Raw genomic sequence first — 10,614 nt, forward strand, 5'->3', positions numbered from 1 at the left:
TCAGCGTATGAGTTTGTTTTTGGCCGCCGGTGATATGTCAGAAATTTCTGGGATTTGTATTCCGATTGCTTGATTTTTTGAAAATCAATTTACATGAAAACACGGAGCAATCTGGCAGCCCAAAGCCAAACACCGACTCTGCTTTCAAACAGATGTTATTCCTTTGGGCATGGAATAGCAAAAAAAAGTATGATGTTTTCAAAAAACAAGCTGCATTTTGATATCTGCATTTTTATACTGTCAATAAAAAATGAAATTTAATCAAACAATTTCAAGGATCTGAAAAGCTTTAATCCTTTAATGGCATTTAGTATGAAATTTTTACTAACACATATCGTATATCGAAGTATGAACAAGTTAGCGCGTAAAATCACCGCATTTGAAGCACTTGCATTCAGTTGGCTCTCTTAGGCGGATGTCCATGCTGCCCATTTCCGGGGAGGTGAGACGAGTGCCGTCCGGGTCATAGCAGTGGGTCAGCGTGATGACCTTTTCTTTGAGGAAGCTTTCGCGGCAGCAATAGCACTCCTGTAGCAAACAACAATCTAATAAGTATAGATTTCTACATTAATAAAGTCTACTTACTTTCAGAAACCCCGTTGGGGTTATGACCGATGGCTGCACCTGACTGTTGCACAATCCCTCGCACTTGTTGACTATGACATCCGCGTTACAGGTGCGCTGCATCCGGCCCAGCTCGTCGAACTCCTCCTTGATCAGGTGGATCTCCGATTTCAGGGTCTCGCAGTTCTCGTCGCCAGTGCCCTGACTGTATCGCAGGGCTCTCAGACACTGGGGCATCAGGACCATGGCAACGAACAACAATTCCTGGACATGCATCTTGACCCACTCCAAAAGCCCAACTGTTTGCACTCCCAGGCCTCGATGAGGCTTTTATACAGGACCCTGAGCCGGGACCAGGACCCAATTGGAGTTCATGATATATGTCAATGACTGCCTGATGGAATGTTTGTGTCCTGCCCAGCGGGTGAAAATTGAGTTGGTTAAGTTGTGATAGGTCCAGAGCGCTTTCCTATTTTGTTAATTGGTGATTAAATCTAACGACGAGCTGAGTGGGAGAGGAAAATGACATACATATTGATTTTTTAAGGGTATATATAAAGTGGAAATAAAAGCACAAAAGTCTAAACAAAATTATTCCCTTCCTTTCTAGAGTAACTACAGACTTTCAATGCAAATCTAAACGTTTGGCTGAATCTTTGCCGGGGTTTCCTTGCCACATTTGAGGCAACGTAAACAACATACGAAATCGCATTCCGTCTGAAGATTTCCACCTCCCGTGTATCTTTTTTTGGCGGAACCGGTCCTTTCCCCCTCATTTGGCAGCGTCTTTGTCTCGCCCAATTTGGCAGTAAAAGCCACCACATTCTCCGCCTCGCCGGCCGCCTTTCTCCGCTTCCCTCGGCTGTGGGCCATGGTCGATGGCTGCGCTTAAGAATCATCGACGCAAACGCAAAGGCAAACGCAAACGCAAAAAGTCTCAATGGCGCAGTAAATTATGTTTTATTATGCAATAAAGTCAACCATAAAAACGCTGCAATAAATTAAATTAACTACTAAAAATGCTGATTTTATTTTTACCCTCCGTTTGCAAAAATTTTGTTGTTTCCTCTGTCCCTTCTCCGAATACCCCCGTACATACATATGTATATAAATTCCTCTATATATATATCCTTCATTCTATGTATTTGAATAAATTCAAATAAATAAGGATGTGTATTTCTATTTTATTCACATGTGGGGGCAAAGTTCTGTTCTGTTTTTTGAAATTCTATTTGGATAATTGTGACTTAAACTTAAAAAAATATTTTTTATTAGATTTTTGTGTATTTGGATCATTTTTCTAGAGATTTGTGGAGTTGATAAAAGAATTCTTGAGCGGAATACTTAAACGATTTGTAGATCGATTCCCTTACAAACTGGATCAACACATTGGAAGAAAATATTTTTTAGATTTTTTGTCAAATTTTGTGGAGCATCCCCATTGAAATGATGAAAAACGTATGGGAGGCACAATATGCCCCCATCGAGGGCTATATTTTAGCCATTAATCTTCTGATTCTTAAATTTTTATTGAAATATGTTCTCAAAATGTTCACCTATAACTAACTTCTGTTGCGTTTCCCCTTTTAATTTTCTAAATTTTTTGTCGACCGTAATTTCCCTTGACATCAAAGGACACCAAATCCTGCTGTTCACATGATTCAAATGCAAAGAGACACGAGACCGGCAACTGTGAAAACAAAAGCGCAGTGCCTTAAATAAATAAATATGACACATAAATACCAGCCAACAATGGTTGGCCTGTGTGATGCCTCCAGAAAAATAAAGTCCCAAAAATTCTCTAAAGCAAAATATAAAGCAGAACCCAAAAAGAAAAAAATTGCAAAAATGGTAACAACAAAGTCAACCGACCAAACGACAGGGAACGACAGTTAATTCCGCGAAAAAGGAAATTACAATTCATGCCCTTTGGCGGGACTCCATGATTATCAGATCGAATTAGTGTCTGACTGGGTCTGAACCCCTTACCCTTCTCTGCTGGCCATCCCTGCGTTTCTCTGTGTGTGTTTTTTGTGTCCTGGGGCCACATACGACGCCCCACACTTTTTTATTGCCGCACTCGGAGTTGGCTCTCAACCGAACCATTTGAATGAACGTGGAACTGGCTGTGGCCGATGTGGCTGCTTCTTTTGTTTTCCGTTAAAAACAAACACAACAATTATGAGTGTGTCCTGTCTGGCGATGTCCTGGCTCCTGTCATGGCCAGAAAGTTGCCCTTATTTTTTGCCTCCACGTTTGTTCATTTTAATGTCCGCAGACATCGCAAAAAAAATAAAAGCATCAAAAATTATAAAAGTGAGTTCGGAAATAACTAAAAGAGTGTGGCTTACTTGAATTCAATTATTTTGCAAATATTGGATGTATCCCCAATTGATCGTGAAAATGTGTTAGCATTTATGTATAAAATCTTCAGTAATCATAAAATATTTCCTACATTTTTTGTTCGAGTATTGCTTCATATTGTTCTTAATCGAATTTTAATGTTCATGAAATCACTGATTATTTCACATAATTGATTTAGAATGATATTTACTGTCTATGGCCGGCAAGAAAAACCCAAATGCCATAATCAGCAGACACATTAATTATAATAAACTGATTTGAGTGCCACGGGCCCTGTCTGGTGTCTGACGACTAGACTGGAAGTGAGGCGGACAGTGCCTTGGCCGCTCTTACTCTTGGCCGAATGGCTGTTGACTCATTATGGTAAAGACATGTGTTAATTTATGTAACTTTCCCAAAACTGCCATTGTGATGTTCATTAATCATTTTTTCGTTTCAAGATTTTCGAGTTAGCCCCATGTCTCGGGGATCGTGGATCGCTGCCTACTCTTTTATGTTATTTTTAGTTAATTGTTTGCGCTGTAAAATGTTTATGCGTTTTGGCCAACAGCTCGATTCGGCTGCCTTTGCCCTCTTTGACTAATGTGTGCCGCGTGTTCACGTTTTTGTCTCAATGATTTATTGTTGTCCGCTAGACAAAGTCGTTTTAGCTTTGAAAGCGGTTTCTTGTGTCTGCAAAACATATCAATCATATTGGAAATTAATTTTGATAGCCGCATAAAGCTTACGATATATAAAAAAGAGAGACCGCGAAAAGAAATAGATATTCGATATTGCAACCTACAAAAAACATTTTATTATACAGTCTTCGGTTTTATTGTTCGAAGGAAGCTCCAGGGAAATGCAGTATATTGGCCATCCAAGCAGGACTCTGAAGAAAAGCCTTGCAACATGGGAAGTCCCATGTTGCAGCGAAAGTAAGGTGCTCCATCGATTCGCCCGTTAGGCAACCCTGAGTAATTGCAGTGCGTATGTGTGCCAGCAGCCACAACATTCAATCTCCCTATCCCCATCGAAAGCCAAAACAAAACCCATAATCAGCATTAAGGTGCGCGGAGCCTATTATTAAGTTGATTACAATTTCGGATAAGCAAGGCAGTCCAAAACGGTGGGGTTATGTGTTGGTAACACCCCAGAAGAAGGGGTGAACTGAAGATCATTTTGCACGATTTATATACCGCATATATTTATACATGGCTGTGTGGAGAGGGGAACCCGAGGCTAGAGCTGCGGATAATGGATACCGACAATGACGATGAGTGGATGGTAGCTTCTACTCTCCACCGAGGCATCGGAGCACCGGAGCACATCCATCAATCGTGATGTATAACTGACAGTTTGGGGCGTTGCGGGTTCTCAATTTTCATGGTCAGCTCCTCGGTAAAATAAAGAAAAATTCCATTTACCCGTCAACCCAATTCGCCGATCATTAATCATCGATATTCACTCAGTTTCAGTTGGCTTAGTTAGTTGGAGCTTATTTCGGTCTGCTACGGGTAACTGTAGCATTGACCCATTGGGAAATTGATTTGGTTGCGCATGTGCCGCCAGAAATGGCATAAATTAATATAGCCAGCAAATTTAATTATCCATAAATCAATGAGTTTATTAAACAGTAGCTAGCAGCCAATCATGCCAAAACGTTTTCCACCAATAAACTGCCACAAATTGGCTAATACCAAATGGCGTTATATGTCGACCCCTCTGTCTATCTCGCCAAACGCCCACCATCCTCGTCGCGGCCCATTAAAAATCAGTTAAATTCAGTAATACACCCAAGCACACGCACACTCCCCCCCACACTCACTCCCCCAGCTATGTTCATAAACAATTTCCATGGCAAAAACTTCCACGGACCTCTCACTGTGCCGGCTGTCGAGAGTCGCAGCTGGATTTGAACTGGTTGTGGATTGTGGCCCGCACCGTATCGTACCGTACTAGACTGGCCCGGACTGGACTTCTGTGTGCGGCTGGATGTGCCACCAAAAGCCATTTGGCACATACATTTCAAACATTTATGGTTATTATAAAGCATTTAACATTATTATGGATGCCATGGGGCATCTGTTACAATCTGACTGCCGCAGTAGCCGGTCAGCTTAAATAATCACTCTGTGGTGTAATTAGCAAAATATTTATTGATATTTCGCAAATGTGTGTATAAAAACAAGCACTGCAATGGCCAAATGCATGTCAATAAAATACATCTGTGTCTGCGCGGGAAAAAAAATCCATTTTTCATTAAGCTAATTTCTGGATTTCAAAGCAAACATTTTCGAAAATGTGTTCGTATTTAAAGGGGAAACCTTGAAACCCTAGAAAATATAAGGTCAGGGAAAGAAAAATTAAGGACAATTACCACGCAGGCAGTGAAAAAAGTCCTTTTCGGAAGTCATTTCTTTACTGACCCATCAAGAAATGAGAAATTTTGCCCTTTGGGACTCGAAGAAATCTTTGGTGTATCAAGTTAATTTATGATTTCCCCAAAAAAATACGTTTGGCTAACAAAAAATCTCAAAAACGAGCAGAAACTTGACAAATAAGTTACGCTTAATTTTCTGGCAAGCGTTTAAAAAACCGAAACACGCAACAAGCAACAGCCACCTAAAGCAAAAGCCATTAAAAGCGACGCGACACTTTTGATAACAAATTCAAAGCTCAAACCGAAGCCAAAATCGAAGCAAGTTGGCTTATAAAAAAAAAATACAAGCCAGGCATACTATACCGAATCAGAGGCAGAGCCATAAACTTTGAATTTTACGACGCTGTGTGGTCTCATTTGACATATTGTGGGCTTTACGATTCCAAAATTAATGACACCATACCCCAAGTCCAAGTCAGGTAACGGGCGTTGAATTGGGGGCGCCCTCCTCTCGGATTTGAATTGGCTGGTGCCATACCGGTTTCAATACGCATATATACGAGTGTGTATATATTTATTTTTTGAAACGACAGCCTCATCAGTTAATAAGACACATACCCATTTTTATGGCATTAAACGACGACAAGTGAAACATAAAATATATATTTACTTTATTTTTATGCACGTTTGGTCCCCTTTGGAGCCAAAACTCACTCGACAAAGCGATTTGCATTGCAAATTAATCAACGCGTTTGGTTAGTTTTTCGGTTTTCTAAAACTTCGCCTCGTATTTGTGTATCTGGGGTTTTGTTGCTTCGATTTCATTTCAAATAAATCGTAATCAACTTAATTTACGATCTGAGGCAACAGCGTTTTCACGTTCCCTTGGAGCTCAGCTTCATTAATTTCAATTTAATACTGCCGCAGCGCGTCGGGCTCGGAATTTATGATTCAATTGGATTAGGTGACATGTAAATTCTTCACTTAGGCTAATTAAACGTCGAACCCGTTGATGGAGAATCGCAATTAGGGGAAATTAAAATGCAAAACAAATAATTTCCTTGAGTTTGTGCTGCCTGCCATAAACAAGATTGAATCAGGTTTTGTAATGCTCTGCGGCTGAGAAGCTACTGGCCCAGAATTAGTTTCGAAAAAATTAATAAAAGCATACTCCCTCCGATAAATCACTATCTGCAGCCCGAAACGAGAAAATCCGACAAAAAATGCCGTAATAAATATAAGTAATAGCCGCTGCAATTTTCGCACTATATCTCGTATATTATATAATGTGGAAAGTGCGTGCCGGACAAACACATGGAACGTATAAAAATAATAAATTACTTCGATGCCAGGGGAGGAAGGGCCGGAGAGGAGGCCGGGTCGAGTTGGGTCGAGAAGGGATTTCTGCGGAGCGTTTATTATGCGCACAATAAACGCGGCGGGCGCAGCGGCGACATAAATTAAATTTATGATGCTTATAAATATTCCACAGTCATTTGTAATACAGCAACAAACGAGGGCAACAGGATAACGCAAGGATGTGCCGTCGAGCCTGTCTGTTAAACAAATTGTAGCCAGCGCCTGGCAGGATAGAGGGAGGGAGGGAAGCAACCAACACAAACACATCCGTACGAGCGCTAGAGATACGTATATTTGATTTATGGATATGCGAGGATGAATAAAGGACTTCCAGCTCCGAAATTTCCAATTGCCACCACTAAAGTGAAAGGGAGCCGTCCATAAAAAAGCGCTAGATGTGCGCGTATCCACGTATGTCCCTGTGTTCATTGACGATAAAAGTTTCCAGGCACCTGAAATAGAAAATCAATAGCTTCAGGGCTAATTTATGGATCTGCTGTACGACTCTGATTTATCATCATTGTATTCATGTTTTTATTATATTTTTGCACAGCATATTTTGACACAAATTACTGTCAATCTTTTGTGATGTTTATTATTGGTTTTAAAAATTATTATTTGTCAAGGAGTATATAATGTAGTATGAAATTATATTTTTAAAGAGATAATAATACTACTATTTTGGGTTGAAAAGCTTATGTTGCTTGTGCTTTTAATAAAGAACTAAAACACAATAATTATTCAATTTGCAAGATTTATTTTGGTTTAACAACAATTAATATTTGGTTCCGTGGGTGTTGGGGAGAGGAAAACAATGAAAATAGTCTAAAGATCTGCTTAGTGGTAGCCATGTCCGTGTTCGAATCCGTGGTCGTGTCCGTGGCTGTGTCCATGTCCGTGATCCTGCTTCAGGGAGTAGCTGTGGGAGCTGTGACCGTGACTGTGACCGTGTCCGTGTCCGTGATCGTGTCCGTGTCCGTAATCGTGACCGGAGTGCGAGCCGGAGGAGTGCTCCTCAAACTCAACGTGACCACCTTCGTATCCACTGTGTCCGTGTCCGTGGTGCTCAACCTGGTGGTGTCCGTGCAGCTTCTCGCGGTGGACATGGGCCTCGAATCCCTTGTGCTTGTCGGCGGTGTAGTGGACAGTCCGCTTGTGGCCATCGGCGTCGATCAACTCATAGTGTCCGGTAACCTTATGGCCGTGTCGTGATTCGCTCTGCGCCTTGACATCCCCGGTCTTGTGATCCTTGACGCCGTAGTTGAAGTCGTATTCGGCGTGCGAGTCGTGGTGGTCGTGCCCGTGCTCGTGACCGTGATGACCGTGGTGGTGTTCCTCGTGGTGATCGTCGTGGGATGTAAGGTGTACGGAGGCGTGGCTGGTGGCACCTCCATGGCTGTGGTGTTCGTGGCCATGGAAAGGAGCTGCCCGAATGGCAGCGACTGCCACCAGAGCGAATACTACGAAAAACTGAGAAAAGAAAAGGATTTTGTAAGGATTGTTTCCTTTTTTACGGCCAGCTAGTCACCTTTATGGCCATGGTACTTGGCTAGTTTATGAGTTGACCTAAGCTCGACTACTGTTGTTTAATCACCAAAGCAAAGTGAACTGTGCTAATTCAACTTTAACCCGGCGCTTTTATAGCCAAACCTATTACCTATTGGGCCCTAGTGTGCACTTTCAAAAAATTAGTAAGTCGGTCTTTAGATACGCCCCGAGTTTGCAGTTCAAGTTCAAGCCGAACTTTCGCCGCCGAAACATGCAATTATGCCGCCAATCCCTTTTATTTTTCCGTACTTTCGGAAATGGCTGAAAAAGAATGGCAGTGTAGTAATTCATTGTAAAATTTACTGTCGCCGCAATTGCCAATTTAAAGTGGCATTGTTTATGCATCGCATCGCTGTCGTTGTCGGGCATTATAATCCCCCGGCTTTGGACTCGGATTGGAATTGGAGTTGGGATTGGAATTGGGATTGGGACTCGGATTCGGACTCGGATATGTGGGGATGGCCAAGAAACAAACGAGCCAAAAGATTTATATGCCTGACAAACGTCGCTGAGTCGTTGACGTCAATCAGGCCTGACAAAAAGTCATCAGAATTGCAGTTTGCAGTTCCTCGCCCTCCCCGCCCGTTCTTCATTTTGGCCAGATCGGCCTCTTGTCTTGTCTCCGGTCGCCTTGATCCCGATCGTTCTTTTCTGGGGGCTTCTATCCACCCGGACGGCCTGTCAGTAGTCAATCGGCTGCCGTCTGTCAACGTCGTGTCGCCTTCATCAAAGGCCGCATTCGAGTTGACAATGGGGATCCGCAAAGGATACGGATTTTCGAAAGTGCTTTCAGCCTTTCCGATAAGTTCCAGAGGGTCCATAGCTTAATATCATTTGCATTTGTGCGTAAATTAGTCTGGAATGTGATAATTGGCAGGGATATTACATTTTATAGCACATTTATTTGAACTTTATCGGTTAGAGGGCCTTGACGGGTCTCAAGGGATAATTAATATTGCTGTATTATGGGCTTAGCGGCATTCCAAGTACCTTGGATTACCCCCATTTCCCTTTCAATAGGTAATTGGTATTGAAACTGTGACTCGAGCCATACCTTTCCCACGTCTATACAGATCAGGTTTGTGGACAAAGGCCACTCTAATTGATTCTTATTACGGAATATTGGATTATGCATTTTGAAGTGGGTCTCCCATTTTGGGGCTCTTCGAAATCCTTTTGTTTCATCATCGAAATTGCCCTTTGGCAAAGGCCCGTCATTGCGGCAGACTGGCTGTGTTGCAGATGCAGTTTCTGATGCTAGTTGCAAGTTGCCAGTTGCGTTGTCAGTCAAAGGGGCAAACGAAAGGCAACGCAACCATCGTTGTTCGGTTCGCTGGTTTCGTTGTCAGTGTCATTGCTGGCTGCGTTTTGTGGGCACATTTCGGCTGCTTGATTACTCATGTCAATCAGGCTTCCAAACAGCGACGACATGCTGTCAATCTTTGTGTCATGGCCGCTAAAGTTGTTGGTCTGCTGCTGGCCGGTTGGCCGGAGTCGGACAACAAGTACGCTTGATTGCCGGGCCCAAAAGGCTGCCACTGAGGAGGACCCAGGCAAAAAGGCAGCCAAACCAGAAGGAAAGGAAAACCAAAAACAAAAATTACAAAAAACGTGGGGGAAAACCGATGATGCCACAAAGGTGCCCAGTACGAGTACGAGTTGGAGTTGGAGTGGAAGGGTAAATGGCACTGACAGTGACAGTAGCCGCAGCAGCAGTACTTGATGTTGTTGCCGTTGCCATTCGATTGATGTGCATTGTATGTAAATTGGGCGGTCGTTTTCGCAGTTGATGCCCTGTCAAGGGATAATCAACAGCAGCAGGAGCAGGAGCAGAGGCAGGAGTAGGAGCATGAGCTGGAACAGGAATCGAAGGGACAACTTTAACATCAACCTCAACTGGTTGCAACTCATTATAGGAACGCATACTGAATTCGTTTCCACTGGATCAAACGCATCGCAGCACATTGCAACGTAACGAGCTTAAGAAATACGATCGAAATGCCTCGATAATTTTTCCCCCATCCCAAGCACCATCTCGTCCATAAATATCCTCCGTTGACATTTAGCTCTGCGTCCTGCCGAAAATTGAAAACGACAATGTTGAAGGCTTATTGACAGATATTCCTTTGACAGGACCCCATCAGCTGTCACTGCCCAGCGTAACATAAGCCGAAGCGGATCAGGGATATCGCGGTTTTTGGAAAATGACAGACGCTATGACATGCTAGGGTCATCCGAGGACTGAACTGAAAAATATGGTAGCATTAATTGTGGCCTGCCTCATTGCAATACATTATTGCCAATTAGATCGTAAATGTAAATGTTATAGATTGTTCTTAACTTTGAGGTATATTTGCCAAATAAGAATATAGTATTCTAACCTTCATCCGTAATTATCTAGAGTATTACAAGGATAT

The 10,614-nt window shown here is 42.5% G+C and overlaps 2 protein-coding genes across 2 annotated transcripts; both read right to left on the reverse strand.

Annotated features, from left to right (window-relative positions):
* Window positions 1–250: 250 nt before the first annotated feature.
* On the reverse strand, window positions 251–938 carry LOC6497828 (partner of bursicon). The gene is made up of 2 exons (XM_001961495.4): window positions 586–938; window positions 251–528 (listed from the first exon to the last, which is right to left on the reverse strand). The coding sequence occupies exons 1-2, from the start codon at window positions 838–840 to the stop codon at window positions 358–360; spliced, it is 426 nt and encodes a 141-aa protein (XP_001961531.1). The 5' UTR covers window positions 841–938; the 3' UTR covers window positions 251–357.
* A 6,474-nt stretch (window positions 939–7,412) lies between these two features.
* On the reverse strand, window positions 7,413–8,263 carry LOC6497827 (histidine-rich glycoprotein). The gene is made up of 2 exons (XM_032451557.2): window positions 8,178–8,263; window positions 7,413–8,119 (listed from the first exon to the last, which is right to left on the reverse strand). Exons 1-2 carry the CDS (start codon window positions 8,187–8,189, stop codon window positions 7,487–7,489), a joined length of 645 nt encoding a protein of 214 aa, XP_032307448.2. The 5' UTR covers window positions 8,190–8,263; the 3' UTR covers window positions 7,413–7,486.
* Between the last annotated feature and the right edge of the window lie 2,351 nt (window positions 8,264–10,614).

This window comes from Drosophila ananassae, chromosome 3R, assembly GCF_017639315.1.
Source record: "Drosophila ananassae strain 14024-0371.13 chromosome 3R, ASM1763931v2, whole genome shotgun sequence".
NCBI classification, from domain to species: Eukaryota; Metazoa; Arthropoda; class Insecta; order Diptera; family Drosophilidae; genus Drosophila; species Drosophila ananassae.